This window comes from Carlito syrichta, unplaced genomic scaffold, assembly GCF_000164805.1.
Source record: "Carlito syrichta isolate Samal-C Ts95f unplaced genomic scaffold, Tarsius_syrichta-2.0.1 Scaffold304477, whole genome shotgun sequence".
Lineage (NCBI taxonomy): Eukaryota > Metazoa > Chordata > Mammalia > Primates > Tarsiidae > Carlito > Carlito syrichta.
This window is the reverse complement of record NW_007248573.1, coordinates 304,741-321,945: the sequence shown is the minus strand read 5'-3', so window position 1 is coordinate 321,945 and position 17,205 is coordinate 304,741. Positions and strand designations below refer to the sequence as shown.

The window sequence follows — 17,205 nt, the reverse complement described above, 5'->3', positions numbered from 1 at the left end:
CCCTTCACCCCCAGCCCACCCCGCTCAAGTTCACACCTGCTGCAACCCTGCACCTGCCTGCGTTATACGTTCATTCATTCATTCCTTCTTGAGTGGCTCCTGAATGCCACAAGCCATCCTGCTGGGCACAGAAGTAACCAAGAACCGAAGAATTCAGTCCAGTGATCTAGGTTAGGAAAGTCCCGGCTAGCTGGGCTCGGTGGCTCAGCCTGTAATCCTGCGCCTTGGGGGGCTGAGGTGAGTGGATTGCCTGAGCCCGCGGGTTCCAGACCCGCCTGGGCAACTTGGCATAGACCTCATCTCTAGGATAAATCAGAAATTAGCCGGGCGTGGTAGCGGGCGCCTGTAGTTCCAGCTACTTGGAAGGCTGAGGCGGAGGGATCGCCGGAGCCCAGCAGGTCGCGGCTGCGGTGGCCGGGACCGGCTACGGCACTCCAGTCTGGCGACAGAGTGAGACTCCAACTCAAAAAACAAAAACAAAAACAAACAAAAAGAAAGTCCCACCTTGTTGGGACCCGGCCCCCGGCATCCACCCTCGCTGTCAGGTTGTCTTTTTGCAAGGATGCCTTGTGCCTTCAGTGTTACAGTAACTTCACTGATGCCTGCCATCCCACTGCCTAGGGAGTTGTTATTTTAGAGCTTTGGGCCTTTTTTTAAAAACCTGTTGCGACAAACCTGGTTTCCTACAGTGCAGTGGGGTTGGTCGCTTTGATATCTTGCTCCAGGAAGTTGCCAGACAGAATCCATTTGTTAGGGTCCAAATAACCTCAGCTGCTCCATTTCTGAGTTTGAATCCAGGTAGCAGAGCTGGGCTCGAGGTGGCAGTCCACTTGTATAGTCCAGAGTTGTCAGTGCCTATACATGAGCCATGCTGGGCATACATGGTGATCAGCAGAGCATTGCATAGAGCTTAAGTTACAGCTGCATCTTACCATTGAGGTAATGACATCTAGAGCAAAGGAAGTTTACAAGGCCTAAGACATCATGCACTGCAAAAGCTCTGCAAGAGTTGTGCAATTCACAAGACTTAGGTTCCATCGATACTATATAGTTCAAAGAAAGGGAATCAATAGGGATTTGCATCTTTGGACTTAGGCTGCAGGAAAGTCAAGGATCCCCTGAAGCTACCTACTGGGAATGCTTGGAAGACGGGGATTCTCCATAATGTGCTCAGGAACGTGCAGGATCACTTGAATTCCCACCATGCGCTTCTTTAGGGGCCATGGCAAAATGGAGGGATGTTAATGTGTCCCTGTATCACCTTGGTTCTTGTGTATTTGCAGATCCACCCTGCCTAGCATGGTGTCTGACATTCAGTAGGCACTCAATAATTGCTGAGTGAATTAACAGTGCGAAGAAGCCAAGCTTGGAAAGGAGTTACCTGGTGCCTATTTGACTTTGCATTTGAGAGTCTTGTCCATCGTAGGTTAAGGATTACTTTTCTTTTTGCCTTTTTAAAGTTTCTTTATGACGCCATTGCCTTTCTTATAAAGAGGAGGCGAGGATGTGGTTGCCATGAGCTTACAGTTGTGTTTCTTCTTCTCTGGCATTAATGTTGTCTTTTTTTTTTTTGAGTTGGAGTCTCACTCTGTCACCCAGGCTGGAGTGCAGTGGCACAATCGTGTTGCAGACTTGACCTGCTAGTCTCAGGTGATCCTTCCACCTCAGCCTTCTAAGTAGATGAAACTACAGGCATGCACCGCCATGCCTTGCTAATTTTTAGATTTATTGTAGGTCTTGCCAAGTTGTCCAGGCTGGTCTCGAGCCCTGGGCTCAGGCAGTCCTCTCACCTCTGCCTCCTTAAGTACTGAGATGACAGACAGTGCCTGGCAACTTGTCTTAATTATTTTTGTGTGTGACATGGGTGGCACCAGCGCCCATGAGGGCGTGCAATTTTGGCATCCATGTGGTTACTGTGAGGACCCCCATAGATGCTGGGCCGAGAGGCTGGGGGATGCTTGGTTTGGGTGTGTGAATAGAGCTGTAGGATTAATTTTAACGTTATTACTTTTTCTGTGCATTGTGACTTTAGGTACTGATTCAGAGTTTCAGGTTTGTGAGTTGGGTATTGCTTTGAAAAGAAGCAAAGGAAGGTGCCCGCGGTGTTTTCACATCGCCTTGGCTGGTCCCAGAGGTAGAATTCCCGGGGGCAGCATGGGGAGGGTGTGCAGAAAATGGCATTGGCGGTGCACGAGTCAAGACCATGTAAAGATTCCACTTATTTTTGTCCCTGATTTTGCCCTGTCCCCAGCAGTCTTTGACTTTTGCTCTTCAGTTTCTAATGTGTTTTGAAAAGAGGTCACAGCTCAACCTAACGGGTCCGTCTGGTCGAAACGAAGGGCCTTGCCAGCCTCAGTGTTTCCAAACATCTCCTTCCTTTACCTCTACAGAGTAATTTACATCTAAGGGACATTCACGTCCATAAAGTTACTGCATGGAGTCAGCCTCTGCTGCACTCGTTCCTCTCCTGAGTTCCCCCGTGTGAGATGGTAACCAGTCGGGCAGGACTCCTGCCTCTGGGACGACTCACCTTGTCCAAACAGGATGCCCACAGATGCTCCAGGGACACATCGGCATCAAGAAGCTGGGAGGAGTGTGACTCTAGGATGCGCGGCTCAAGTTCTGGCCTTCCCACTAACTAGGGACCTCAGACAAGTTTGTCAGCCCCCGAGGACATATGTCCTTGTCTGTAGCAGAAGAATGACTCTCCCTGCTGCAGTCTTATGTGACTGATGCCAGCACCCGTGTAAAGTGACTGGCACGCTTTGTGGCATGCAGTGGATGCTTAGTGTCAGCTTCTCCCTGCCGTCCTGCTCCTGCCAATGAGTGTGACAATTGCTGCGAGAAGGTGACCGTCCCCATGAGACCAGGGATTGTGGTTTATATGGTGGTATTAGATGCCTTTGGGAAGTATAAGATGTACTGCAGCTTCAGCCTGGGCCGTGGGTTAAGGCGTCCATCTCCGTCCCTGACAGTCATCTCACCTCCCTGCTCACTGTTGTGTGATAGTTGGTTATTTTCCTGAGGTCTCCCATGCAGACTCTGTCCCGAGTGCTGGCACGTTCTCTCTAACTCTACCCGTGGCCAGGCTGTGAGCGATGTGCTGTCATTCCTGTTGTGCCAATGGAAAAATTGAGGCCTAGGAGGAGAAATAACTCGGCCAAGCTAATAATAGTTACAGCCGATATCTAGTGAAGGCTCTGTGTGCCAGGCACGGTTCTCACATTTTGAAACGTGTATTACCTCACCCTCCCAGCGGCTCTGTGAGGTAGGCTCTGCTGTAGTGACAGAGCTGTTTTTTGTTTTTAGTTTTTTTTTTTAAGTTGGAGTCTCTCTCCGTGGCCCAGGCTGGAGTGCAGTGGCACACTCATGGCCACCGCAGCCTAGACCTGCTGTGCTCGGTGATCCTTCTGCCTCAGCTTTCCAAGTAGCCAGAACTACAGGCATGTACTACCATACCCGGCTAATTTTTTATTTATTGTAGAGATGAGGTCTTGCCAAGTTGCCTGGGCTGGTCTTGAACATGCAGACTCAGGCAGTCCACTGGCCTCAGTCTCCCAAAGTGCTGGGATTACAGGCTGAGCCACTGAGCCTGTCCAGAGGTTTTTTTTTTTTTCTTTTTCTTTTAATCTTCTGAGTCAGAGCCTTACTCTGTCACCCAGGCTGGAGTGCAGGAGCATGTTCATGGCCACTGCAGCCTCAACCTGCTGGGCTCAGGTGATCCTTCCACCTCGGCCTTCCAAGTAGCTGGAACTACAGATGCATGCCACCATGCCCAGCAAATTTTTTGATTGATTGTAGAGACAAGGTCTCGCTAAGTTGCCCAGGCTGGTCTCGAACTCCTGGGCTCAGGCAATCCTCTTGCCTCCGCCTCCCAAAGTGCTGGGATTGCAGGCTTGAGCCACGTGCCCTGCCAGAGCTGGATTTTGAACCTGTGCCCTTCAATTTTCATTTTATTAGAAAGTATTAAAAAGGGAAGAAAAATTATGTTTGTAAAACATTCTTCATCTCGTGTGTGTGGAGTGCATGGAGACTGTGAAAGTGGCATCTGTGATCACAGGTGTGATTGTCTCATATGCCGGTGACAACTAAGATTTCCTATATGAAAGAAGTATTTTTAGTTAACACCAAAACAGTCCTAATGTTTGTTATAAATTGGCTGTACTCTTTGGTTTGAAGGGTCTGTTTGGTGTTCCTGAGCTCAGTGCCCCCGAGGGATTTCATGTCGCACAGGAGAAAGCCTTGAGAGCCACGGAGGTGCTGGTGGAGCAAGCATGCAGCACCCCGCCTGGGCCCCAGACTGTGCGCATCTTCGATGAGCTCTCGGATGCCCTGTGCAGAGTGGCTGACCTGGTAAGACGTGTCATCTGCGGCTTGCAATGACCCTTTCCAGCTGTTAAAGTATAGGCAGAGTTGCTCCTTTGCTGTTTAGGTTTCACGCTGGGCTATAAGGTCTAACACTGCTTGAGATCTGTTGGGTACAGTTTGTATGGTGAAGTTTGCCATTAGGAATGGGATGCACTTATAGGAAAAGGGGATATTGGAATGTGTGCGTAATATGTGTATTCAGTGAAACGTGTGTCATGTTTGATAATATAAAAGAATGATGACTAAGAGCCAGATGCTTTGTTTGACAAAGCTGCTTTATTTATGAAAGCTTCTACCAAAATTTGGATGGAATATTTTATGTGTACATTTACAACACAATTATTCTTTCTCTTTCTCTTTTTTTTTTTCGAGTCAATATCTCACTCTGTTGCCCAGGCTGGAGTGCAGTGGCACGCTTATGCCCACCACAGCCTTGACCTGCTGGACTCAGGCGATCTTTCCTCCTCAGTCTTCCAAGTAGCTGGAACCACAGGCGTGCACCACCACACTCTGCTAATTTTTTGATTTATTGTAGAGATGAGGTCTTGCCATATTGCCCAGGTTGGTCTCGAACCCGTGGGCTCAGGCATCCTCTCACCTCCGCCTCCCACAGGTGAGCGCTACTGGCTTAAAATTCTTCTTTTTCATAAAAGGAGTAAAAACCAGTTTTATCAGCTTCTTTAGGAATGCCTTTTCTGATTAGAATCAGCATTTTACATCAAGCTGATTGTAGTAAATACTTTTTTTAACGTTTTAAAGTTGGCACAGAAGTGTACCTGGACCGCTTCCACTACGAAGCCCTTGCTGACACGGAGGCATGGCTTCCCACCAGTCCAGAGGAGGCCAGTCCCTGCTACCTGTCTCCAGAAGGGTGACCTCCGGAGTAGTGCTCGCTCGGCACCTGTCCCCGTGGCATTGAGCACCTGCTGTGAGTCAAGCACTGTCTGGGCCTTGGAGTCCAGTCAGGACCAAGCCACAGTCTCTGATTCGGGCACTCTGGGGTTTGGTGTCCATGGCAGTCCCGGAACTAGCCCCACAGACACTGAGGGACATGTGACTTCTGCCAGTCAGAAATCCCAGAGTTCATTGTGTGTGTGTGTTGTCTCCACCCTAATTAATCAGTGTTCTGAGGTTTTTTCTGCATTTTTGCTTGGACTCTTCACTAAAGATTTTACTTCTCTGCCCCGTATCTTGGCCTATTTTTGAAGTTTTTAAATATATTTATGATGCATGATAGTGTCTCATTTTAAACACCATTTAAAATTTTTAACACATCTTAAAAAAAAAACTATAATGTGATTTTTATATGTAACTATCTGGGTAAAAAAAACCTCCAAGAACCCTTTTCCTTTTTCAGTTTTTAAGATACTACTTGAGCCAGATGCGATGGCTCACGCTTGTCATCCCAGCACTTTGGGAGGCAGAGGTGAGAGGACTGCCTGAGCCTAGGGATTTGAGACCAGCCTGAGCAACATGGCGAGACCTTGCCTCTACAGTAAGTCAAAAATTAGCTGGGTGTGGTGGTGTACACCTGTGGTTCCAGCTACTTGGGAAGCTAAGGCAGAACGATTGCCTGAACCCAGTAGGTCAAGGCTGTGATGGCCATGAGCGTGTCCCTACACTCCAGTCTGGGTGACACAGTGAGACTCTGACTCAAAAAAAAAAAAAAGTATATTACCTGCCAGTAATATTGGTACCATTATAAGGCAGTTGTGTTATAAACTATTTCTCACCAGTCATTTTGTTTTATTTTCTTTTTCTTTCTTCAATGCAGTTTTCATGTAGCAGAGCTGTCTTCCTTATCACTATCACAAATCAGTTTTTACAATGTATGCTGGTGCTTTGAATTTTAATATTGATTGTCAATTCTGCAACACGTAGATTAGCAATTTGTAAAAAATGTGGATTTTACATAGCTCATTTCAGGTGCTTCAGCACTTACTAATGTTGTCTTAGTGTGACCTATGTTTACAGCAGATGGACCAAACTGCGGATTTACATGTTTTTGCATTAAAAACTATTTGATACTAAAATTAGGGAATTTTTACCTAATGATGCGCTTCATGTGACAATCACACGTCTTGGAGAAGAAAGGACACATGTGGATTGTCACTGTTCCCTGCATGTTGCAGTTCCCAGCCGTTTTCTCTTACAGTGTTTTCTAATTGACATGAAAACAAACCTAGCTTTACTTGAGTTGATCTTTTTAAGAAGGTCATTCCTGCTCAGCGTAGCTCTAGTGACCAAGCTGTACTGTATTATGTGGGGATGGTGGATTCAAATATTTCTCAGAGGCCAGAAACAAAATGTACCTTTGTTTTCTGCACAAAGATGAGAATGTAGTTAAATCTGTTTTGGAACTAGACTGTGCATCAGTTTTTATTTAGTTATTTGAGTCAGAGTCTCACCCTTTCTCCCGGGCTGGAGTGCAGTGGCATGATCATGGCTGTCAAAGACTTGATCTACTGGTCTCAGATGATTGTTCAGCCTCAACCTTCCAAGTATCTGGAACTACAAGGCATGCGCCACCATGCCCGGCTAATTTTTTTATTTATTGTATCATCGAGGTCTCACCATGTTGCCTAGGCTGGTCTCGGACTCATGGGCTCAGATAATCTCTCTCCTCTGCCTCCCACTGTGCTGGATTACAGGCATGAGCCACTGTGCCCAGCTTTGCATCAGTTTTTTAAGAGTTCTTCTCTCAAGCTGAGTTAACATGGGAGAGCCACCCTGCAAAGAATTCTAGTTAGGAAGTTTTAGGACGTTTGAAACCAGCCTCTGCTCTTTTAACCATAGAGTTAGGAAGAATTTGCTTGGTGTTTATATTTGAAGGAGAAGCACATTTCTGAAATAAAGTTAGTAAATGTGTTTTCTTTGGGTTGAGACAGGCTTGGTCTCCAGGAATCACAGCATTAGTCAGTGTAGAAGGAGGCTGCTCTGCCTTCCTGGAAATGTGAGTCCGGCCAGCCACAGCTTCCAAGCTCAGCTGGTCACTGTCATCCCTGCCTGGCAGGACGCTCTCCATCACGCTCCTTCGGCTTGTCTCTTCCCTGTTAGGCTGACTTTGTGAAGCTCGCTCACCCTGAGCCATCGTTCCGGGAGGCCGCAGCAGAGGCGTGCAGGAGCATCGGCACCATGGTGGAGAAGTACGTCTGCCCCGTGCCAGCCTGGGTGCTCAGCTCAGGGCTTGTGCCGCGGGCAGCTGTCCGTCATGCCATCCCCGCTCGGCAGGGTGGGAGGTGGTTTATATGATGATTGGTCAGGGCTGGGGCTGGCAGGGGGTGGCTGGGCGGTGTCTGTAGAGGCTTGGGGCTGCCTGTGTCTGTTCTCAGTTGTTTCCTTGCCTGTGGGTGGGTGACCAAGTGAACCCTGCCTTGGGGCCGTGATGAGGGTGGGTGGCATCAACGTACAGGTGGCCTTTGATGGTCAGTGTTCTGAGTGTGCCAAGCAGCTGCCAGTGCCCTTACCGTCGTCATCATCGTGGCCCCTGGGACAGCTCCCTCGGGGGTCATGGCCCGCCGGAGTTACTAGGTCCTCAACTTGATTGAACTGCAGCTGTGTCAGTGGCCACAGGCCAATAGGCGAGAACCTGCAGTGACACACAGTGCCTGGTGGTCTCCATGGAGTTGGGGCTGGGGGAGTCTGGGGCAACCAGGAGACTCTGGGAGGGTCTAGGCAGACTGCCAGCAAGGCTGCGATGGAGTAACTTGTCATCAGATGCTTTCGAGATCACTGCAGATGGTTTTAAACCCTTCTGAGAGCTCCGCGGTGTCTGAGAGACAGGGCGGGTGGTGCTGTGCTGCAGAGCACTGAGCTCAGAGCTGGAGGCGCCCCAGGACCCTGCCCCGGGCTCACAGCGGGCAGGAGGGCAGTATTATGGCGGTGGCTGTGGCCCCCTGACTGGAGTCATGTCTGGCACCGCCCAGGTGATTCCTGGAGCTGCCAAGACCAATGCGCAGTGGGGTAAAGTAGGCCCTGCCCCTGCAGACTCGGGCAGGTGAAAGGCTGGGCCTGGCACTCCTGGGAGAAAGAGCCCCCCCCCCCGGAAGGCCCTGAGGGAAGGGACGGCTGGGCTCCACCCAAGGCTCAGGACACCATGTCCTGCCTGACGGAGATCCGACCTGGTCTGGCAGATGAGTTGAGTTTTGTGGGAGACAACGGTGGATGCGGCTGGTGGTGAGGGGCCATCAGGAGTGTCTGTCAAGACCCGTGTCCCTGGGAGAGTGCTCCGTTGCTGCAGGTAGAGCCGTGGAAGCCTCTGGCCCTCCCAGTGCGGGACTCCTGCCTCCTCCAGGATTGAGACACACTGGTTACCTCTTCACCGACTTCTTCCGTGTTCCAGAAAATCAGGATGATGCTGGGCACACGTTAGCGCTTCTGCTTCCCCGTAGTACTGAGAAAAAAGTCTGAAATTAGATGTAGCCGTTTGGCATAATTGCCGGTATAGACTAAAGTGTAGTCCTTGTCTCAGTCGTCTAGCATAAAGCATGTGGGAGATGTCCTTAAACCCGCAGAGGGAATAGTGTGGGCTGCCTTGGGCTTGTCCCAGTGCTGCACTGTGGCTCCCTGGGTGAGCACGTCCATAGAGTATGGGCACCACGAGACTTTCTCCTGACTCCTGGGGTTGATGTGTGGAGGCAGGACATGAGGAAGTCGTGGCCTGCTTGATGTTTCTTGATTAGTGAGACAGCCTGTGTTCCCAGGGTATCCTGGAAGGCCCTTGAGAACGGCGACAAGAGAGACCCTTTACTCATGTGACACTTCAGAGTTTTGACTGTGAGCTGACTGGTGAACCAGACCCTTCTTGAGTACCCAAGCAGGAATGCTGGGTGGGACCGTCTTGGAGCCCCCAAGCAGGGATGCTGTTGGGGACCAGTCTTGAGTCCCTGAGTAGGAATGCTGGGTGGGACCCTCCTTGAGCCCCGGGTAGAAATGGTGGGTGGGATCCCCTTGGAGTTGCCAGGTAGGAATGGTGGGTGGGGACTCTTCTGAGTCCCTGGGTAGGAATGGTGAGAGGTTCTTGTGATCTTGTCCCTCCCTGAGGGTCTGCCAGGCCAGGCTGATTGGGTCTAGACCCAGTTCATTGTTCCTCTGGGTGAACCTTGGCTCTTTGTGTCCAGGGAAGAGGGTGGCTTCCTCCTGGGCACTCTAGATGGGCTGAGACCAGGCTCAGTCCTAGGCCCTCTGCTCCTAGTGTGCTGGACAGGCTCGTGACTGGTTCATCAGTGTGGGATGTCACTGCCCACATGTGATCCCATTTCGTCCTCACAGTGACCCACAGTCTGAGTCCCCTGCTGGCCCCGAGCAGTAGCAGGGCCAGCCTGGCTCCTGAGGTGCTCCCAAGCCCGTCCTGAGCTCTCCTCGCTCGGGGTCTGCCCCTCACCACGTAGGTGCAGGAGCCTGTGTCCGGGTGCCCAGCTCAGGACTGGGAATCTGCCTGTCCATCCGCCCTCCTGTCCTCCCCGCTGTCCTCGGGGCGTGCTGCTGAGGGGCTGTCTCTCCACCGAGTCACCTGCCACCTCCTCCTCCCTCTCTCCCGTCTGCTCTCCCTGCCCTGGCTGTGACTGTGGATGTCAGCATCTCCTTCACCTCCAGAGCGTCAGTACCTGGACTCTCGGCCCCACCGAGTGCCCGTCTGTGCTGAATAGCTCCGTTTCTAGGAATGGCCGTGAGAGCCTACACATGACCCATCCTTCTGGGATGTAAAAGCCACCACTCGACACCATTCTTTTGATATCAAGTTGAAAGTAAGCTGTTTGGAAGTCATTTACCTTTTCTCATTTGTTGTTTTTCTAGGTTGAACACCAACGTGGAGTTGCATCAGAGTTTGCAAAAATTACTCACTGATAAAAAGCTTATGGAATCCCTTGATCCGGAAACCAGGTCATCCTTTCTTTGCATGGTTTCTGACTGAGTCCAGGGGAGGTTGGGAGACCCCTCAGGCCCTTGGCCCCTTCTGGAATGTTCCTCTGCCAGCGTCTCCCTGAGCCCTGCACTGTCTCCAGGATGTCTCACGTGGTATCTCCAGGACCTCACAGCAGGCCAGACTCCCCCTCTCACCTGACTGACTTCTCACAGCCCCGTCCGTCCCTTCTACCACGTTTGATTTGTCTGTGAATGTGTTTGCATCTCTCCCTCTCTGGACCTCAGGCTCCCTGAGAGCGGGCCTGGTCTGTCTTGCTCCCCTGGCCTCCACCCCTGCAGCACTGGTGGCGTGTGTGGGTACTTAGCCTGTAGGTGGATTTCTGTACACATTGCTGGATATACGTAGTTTCAAGCTTCAGGTTCATAATTGATGCCCTCAGAAGATGTAAGCAAGTCGGTGGTATTTCCTGGGTGGATGGCAGGATGCTTGCAAGGGTTCCCTGGGTCATTGGAGTACATATATCAGTCTGGATTAAGGCCCCAGCTTCTTTTTTTTTTTTATTTTAAATTTTTAAATTTTTTATTTTTAAGATGTGGGGTACAATTCGGGGTTAGGTATACAGATGTTCATTATGCAGGTAAAGGGCCCAGTTTCTAAGTCAACACATATGAGAATTTGATGTCTCATTTCTGTGCTCACATTTATTTGTTTATAAAATAAGCATAGTGGGGGTTGCATTAACCTGCCTGTCATAGTCACATCGTAACAGAGATCAGGGTTTCTCCTCATCTGCTTGCACCTGTTTCTCTACTTTGATTGATGGAACCCTTCCTCTAACAACTTGATTCTTCCTCCTTCTGCTTCCTTCTGTTCTGTCTTCAAATGTGGCTTGTGACCAGGCGAAGCCCAGTTTCACAGATAGTTGGCCACTGATCTGATGTGCAGGTGCCGTGCGGCATGGTGGCACAGTGAGGTTCAGCCTTGAGGGTCATGTCGCCTTGAGGGTCGTGTGTGCCTGCTGCAGGCATGCAGGTGCTTGGTCTTGTTTCCCTCCTGCATCCTGATGCTCGGGGCAGTAGTCAGGCCGACTGTTGTCAGCGCGCCTTGTTTCCTGGGCATCGAGGCTTGACGTTACAGTGCCTTCCTCAGGAGAGGGTGGAAGCCAGACGCCTATTGAGTGTGACAGATTGACACCCTGCTGGGCCTGACTTTAACAACAACAAATTGGATTGCCTGAGCCTGCGGGTTCGAGACCCGCCTGGGTAGGCGAGAACTCGTCTCTACAATAAATCAAAAAATCAGCCGGGCGTGACAGCGCGCGCCTGTAATTCCAGCTATCTGGAAGGCTGAGCTGGAAGGATCGCCGGAGCCTAGCAGGTGGAGGCTGCGGTGGCCGGGAGCGGCCATGCACTCCAGTCTGGGCGACAGAATGAGACTCCGACTCAAAAAAAAAACAAAAACAAAAACAACAAATGAGAAGAATAAGAAGACTACTCATAAACTGACTTTACTAAAGACTGATATTTGCATGTTTGGGTATAAACATTGTAGCCATACTAGCAGACTGATTTAGATACAAGGGACTTATACTGGTAGTATGCTTACCACATTTTTAGATTTTACACACATGTCAATAGAGGTTTTTAAATAATCATATGATTTTTTGGGAAGGATAAACTGATAGAATATCTGATAGTAGACTAGAAAGGAAAAGCAGCCTGGAAGTGGGAGAAAAAAAGAATTTGATGTAACAATTATTATAATATGGCACTTGTATACCATCTAGGAGTGTGTCAGTCAGCACCTAGAAAGAACTGTTTTAGAACCTGGTATGTGATAAAGTAGACAGTGGCTCAAAGAAAGAATTGTAGATTTAATAAAGTATCTTGTTTGTTAATGTATAAAGAAATGAGTAACTCCTGATCTTATTTTTGGATGCAGTCCTTGGAATACTATGAGATATTCGGAAGTTTTCTCAGAGGGGTCTCATTGGTCAGGAAATCTGGAAATTCGACATCTCACTATAATTTCTCTTTGGATAATTTTAGTAGTTTAGAATCCTGAGAAGCCCAACAGTAAAGAAACCTGCTTAACTTGGGGTTTTACAAACCATTAAAAGCTTTCCTGTATGCAAAAAATACAACAAACACATTCTCTAGAAAATACAGTAGAGGAAAACTTCCAGCCCAGAATATTACAAGCCGCTCTGCACCTCTGAACAAACTCAGGTGGGCAGAGGGTGGACCCTGAAGATACAAACTGTCCAATGTTTGTGATGTAATTTTACAAGAAGAAGCAAAGCACAAAAGTATACACAGTCGGGCCCCAGTTACTCTGAATAAGTAATGTGACATATTAAAAGTAGGAAATATAAGAATTTTAATTGTTCTCTTTGATAGGATTTATGATTTGAATCTTTTCTTACACTTCTTGCAATTATGCGTACAATAGACCTATATTGTGTGATTCTTAAACTTATCCGACAAATTCTCATCCCCAATTGATCAGCCCTTGCTATCTTTCTTTTCTGTTGTTAAAACAAATAGAAAAACCTTTGCGTGAAAAGAAGGTGTGTGTTTTTAGGCTGCCTATTTAGGAAGAGACCAGTGGGGAGGAGGTGGAGGTAGCAGGGCCAGGTGAAGGGCTTGGGAGAAGCACTTGACATGATTTAACAAAAAATTACTAACATGGTCTAATGAAGTTTCAGAATTTCAGGAGAACTTTAATTCTGTTCACTCAAAGTGTATTTGACACATTATTCAGAAGATCTGTTTATCCACTTTGAAAACTCAAGGAAAGCTAAAAGAGTAGATCAAATATTTGGTTAACTTCCCTTCAGAAAAAAAGTAGTTTTAAAAAAAAATACTGTTGACAGGAGAAAGGCGCTACACTTGAAGTTGGTTCCAAGCTTGAAGCAGGATTTAAAAGAAAGAAAACAATTCTCACTTGCTAAGAGATTCAGCTTCCGGCCCAACTTCAAAGAATTTCATACCCCACAGAGCTGCTACTAGTTGGAGAGAGCTGCACTTCTGTGCAGGGCCTTTGAACAGTTGTCCAAGCGTCATGCCTGTCTTACGCTTTCAATACTGGCATTGGATCGAGTTGAGGTCAATACGTAATTATTAGGGTGACTTTCCCAGGCTCATACTCTGAACAGAGGAATCCACTCACACATGAGAAGCTAGCGTGATTGTTGGTCAACTAGGCGTTTCGCTTGACTTCTATGATATTAAGCTTCTTGTTTAGAACAGAGATTGTGTGTTTGGGTGTGTATGTGTGTTGATACAACTTTCAGCAGTAAGTTTCAAAAAGACTGATTCATTTAATGAAAAGAATGGACTTCTGATAGTGTTCCCTGTTCCCTGTTGTAACCTGCGGCTCATTTGTTTCCAGGCGAGTGGCCGAGCTGTTTATGTTTGATTTCGAAATCAGTGGAATCCATCTAGACCAAGAAAAGGTAAGTCTCGCCCCTATTTTTGGCTCCTCTGGTCTTACTAACATGTAGTTGGTGCCTTTGTTGCTTGGTCCTTGTATATATTGCCTGACTTGGTGTGTCATAGAAATGCTCAGGCCTTATTGGAGACGCTTCTGTGGGTTGCCTTTGAATGTAGTGTCCTCTGGAATTGACCTGCCACCTCATGATAATTTGGAATTAGGAAAGGCTTGAGACAGTTGGGGCACTGTAGAGGCCATGGGTTTAGGGTGAGGCAGGTGATACCAGGAAAGTCTGGCCCGTGAGTGGGAAAGCTGGTGTCCTCGAATGCCATGTACTCCCCGTAGGTAGACATTCATGTCTGGTTTATGTTGAACGTGTCTCTGACAGAGCCACACACTTCTCTCTGGGAGGCAGTGAGCATAGGCTGTACGGTGTCGACATTGGGGTGCAGGGCCATGCCTTGTCCACACCCCTCATTTGACAGATGTGGAAACAAGACAGAGGGATTTACCAAGTGCCCGTTCTTAGTTCCTTGGGCTTCTAACCCCGGCCACTGCTCTTTCTAGCACACAATAGCCTAAGAAACCAAAGGCCTCATTTCAGTATCAGCTCATCTGTGTGTGACCGCTCACATGAATTCAAGCCATGCCAAATTCTATACCGGGTCGCCGCTGATGTGAGTTTACCTCCTTGTGGACTGTCTCGGGTTTATAATCTGAATAAAACACCCAGTACAGAATGCTAGTCAGAGTGGTGTCTGAGGTGTGAGGCAAATCCTGGATATGTCTGCAACGTTCAACTGGATTGTGGAAAAGGGGACAACTTAGAAAAGACCGTTTCACTTGTGCTTAATGACAGACGTTTGTGATAACTGGCTGCAGATTTTTTTAGTTTTCACCCACTCTCAGTATTAGGGAAGGGAAGAGTTGCTGGTCGCGAATGTGTCAAGCTCAGGGTTGGGAGGGGGGACTTGAGCCACTGAGCAGTCGGCCTGCCCTCCAGCATCGCCCCCGCCTCCCTGCAGTCTAGGCTGGGAGGGTTGTTTGAAAGATAAATGTGTTTCTCCTGGCAATGTAGGATGATTAAGCTACTGTTCCCTAACAGAGGTGAGGTGAGAGCACATCTGGAAGACGCACAATGCTGTCGTTGCTCCGATGGTTGCTCTGTGGAGGTCGGGTTGGAACCCTCACATCGGACGTGTTTGTGGCTTTAAAGTCTCAGCACGTGACTCCTGCTCTGACCCTCAGCGAGGACGGGCCCTCAGCAGCTCGTGATGGTTTCTACAGGGCCCCTCTCCAATCAGTTCTCCACCCATGCTTCTGTGTGTCGTAAAGCCTTGGAGCCGCTTTGTATTTTTTTTCCCTTCCCAGTATTCCCCTCTCTTAATTAGTGCCCAAGCTCTTGGATTGCTCCTTTAGACCAGCATCTGCCTGCGTCCTCGAAACAAGTCCCCTTGATCCTTACACCAAACACCTCCCCCTTCCTAACACTCATTATAATTAACATCTATTGAGCATTTGCTACTTTATTATTATTTTTTGAGTCAGAGCCTCACTCTGTCGCCCAGGCTAGAGTGCAGGGGCATGCTCATGGCCACCGCAGCCTGACCTCCTGGGCTCAGGCGATCCTTCTGCCTCAGCCTTCCCAGTCACTGGAACCACAGGCATGTGCCTCCACGCCGGGCTGATTTTTTGATTTATTGTAGAGATGAGGTCTCACCAAGTTTTCCAGGCTGGTCTCGAACCGTGGGCTCAGGCAGTCCTCTCGCCTCCACCTCCCAAAGTGTGGGGATGACAGGCATGAACCACTGGGTCTGGCAGCATTTGCTACTTTTAAAGCACATACTTGTCATCCAGTCTTCATAGCAACTCAGGTTGGTTCCCCTGTCATTCCTGTTTTATAGATGAGGAAATGGAGACACCTGGAGGTTATGGGAGGTTATTACACAAGCCAGGAGACTGAAGCCCGCAGGGCAGCCCTGCCAGCTGGCTTTTTGCTGGCCAGTCTCAGCTGGCTGTGAACATTGGATTCTTTTCTGTTTATTTTATTTATTTATTTATTTATTTGATTGATTGATTGATTGAGTTGGAGTCTCTCTCTGTCATTGATTGAGTTGGAGTCTCACTCTGTCACTCAGGCTGGAGTGCAGTGGCACGCTCACAGCCACCATAGCCTTGACTTGCTGGACTCAGGCAGTCCTTCCACCTCAGCCTTCCAAGTAGCTGGAACTACAGGTGTGTGCTACCACACCTGGATAATTTTTAATCTGTTGTAGAGACGAGGTCTCACCAAGTTATCTGGCCTGGTCTTGAACCCGTGGGCTTAGGCAATCCTCTTGCCTCACTTTTCCAAAGTGCTGGGATTATAGACTTGAACCACCACGCCTGGCCTAATTTATTTATTTTTTTTGAGACAGGGTCTTGCTCTGTCGCCAGGTGGAGTGCAGTGATGTGGTCATAGCTCAGTGCAGCCTCGACCTTCTGGGCTCAAGTGATCCTCCCACCTCAGCCTCCCAAAGCACTGGGATGACAGGTGTGAGCCACTGTGCTCGGCTCATATGAGCTAACTTAAAAGTTTAAAGTTAATAGAAGTGTTTATTTTTTGGCAGTTATTTAATAAACAACAAAAGTTTTATGGAATTTTTGGAGAGTTTAGAGTACTGTACATTTAGCCCAGAATGATGAAATGATAAGCCTAGCAGATCACTGAAGTCAGCGTGAACTCAGTTTTTATTTTTCCGGGGTTTTGCCAGGTGATAAAATCTTCAAAATACTAATTTTACCAAATTAAGATTTTTTTTCATGACAAGGGCTGTGGGGAGAATTTTGGAACTATAATGTAATTTGTGGATCTCATGCGTCTTTTGTCATTCCACCGTTTGCCATGAGGTGGTGCCAAACAGCCAGCCCAGAAGCAAAATGGGCAAAGAGAAATCTGGATTGTGGAGACATAGGGGTCTCTGAAAACTTATTTTTCCCATGAAGTTTTAGTTTTCTATATTGAAAAACTGAGGATTATTACTGTTTGCTCAGTATTTTCAGGATCATGTCAAGTACACATCCACGTCTTACATAATTAACTTTCTAGGAATATGCTGGTGCTGTGTAATCATTTGTCGGGTTTAGAGGCTGTTCCTGGCAGCCTCCCCTTCCCTAGAGGATCTGTGTACGCCTGCTTCTGTGGCCAGCGGCGGGGCCCGTGCTCCATCCCTCATCGCTGGGGCCTGATGGCGTGGACTGCCACTGAAGACATTTGGGCACCCCCTTCAGTAACTCGTGTTTATCAGGACAGCGTGTGCGGCCAAGGATGGTCAAGCCTATAGGATGTGCCAGCTGCCATGTCCTCGTCACGACTGTCAAGGGCCTGGTGGGAGTGAGGGCCCGGTGCCACGTGCTAGGGACCTTGGAGGGGAAGGCGGGCCTGCTCTGCGGGCCTCCCCTTCTCCCTGCCGTCTCCCTGCCTCCCACCATCTCCCTGCCCCCTTTGCACTGGTCCTGTCTGACTTCAGAACCCTGAGAATGCGCTCCCCTCCTGG

At 48.6% G+C, this 17,205-nt stretch overlaps 2 protein-coding genes across 3 annotated transcripts in view; both read left to right on the top strand.

Annotated features, from left to right (window-relative positions):
- Positions 1-4,383, top strand: part of LOC103262398 (complement C1q and tumor necrosis factor-related protein 9A) — a 13,478-nt gene extending 9,095 nt beyond the window's left edge. The window contains exons 5-6 of the mRNA XM_008060025.2: positions 2,779-2,946; positions 4,206-4,383. Of these exons, the coding sequence (XP_008058216.2) occupies positions 2,779-2,946; positions 4,206-4,383 (346 nt within the window). The remainder of the gene's footprint in view (positions 1-2,778; positions 2,947-4,205) is intronic.
- The window catches only part of MIPEP (mitochondrial intermediate peptidase), a 119,567-nt gene continuing 106,547 nt past the window's right edge, over positions 4,186-17,205 (top strand). The window contains exons 1-5 of one of the 2 annotated variants that reach the window (XM_008060023.2): positions 4,958-4,981; positions 5,128-5,296; positions 7,426-7,514; positions 10,165-10,251; positions 13,628-13,691. In XM_008060023.2, coding sequence (XP_008058214.1) covers positions 7,504-7,514; positions 10,165-10,251; positions 13,628-13,691 — 162 coding nt within the window. In that variant the 5' untranslated portion in view covers positions 4,958-4,981; positions 5,128-5,296; positions 7,426-7,503. Of the gene's footprint in view, positions 4,354-4,957; positions 4,982-5,127; positions 5,297-7,425; positions 7,515-10,164; positions 10,252-13,627; positions 13,692-17,205 lie in introns of those variants that run through there. The other variant, XM_008060024.2, reaches the window with a different exon arrangement.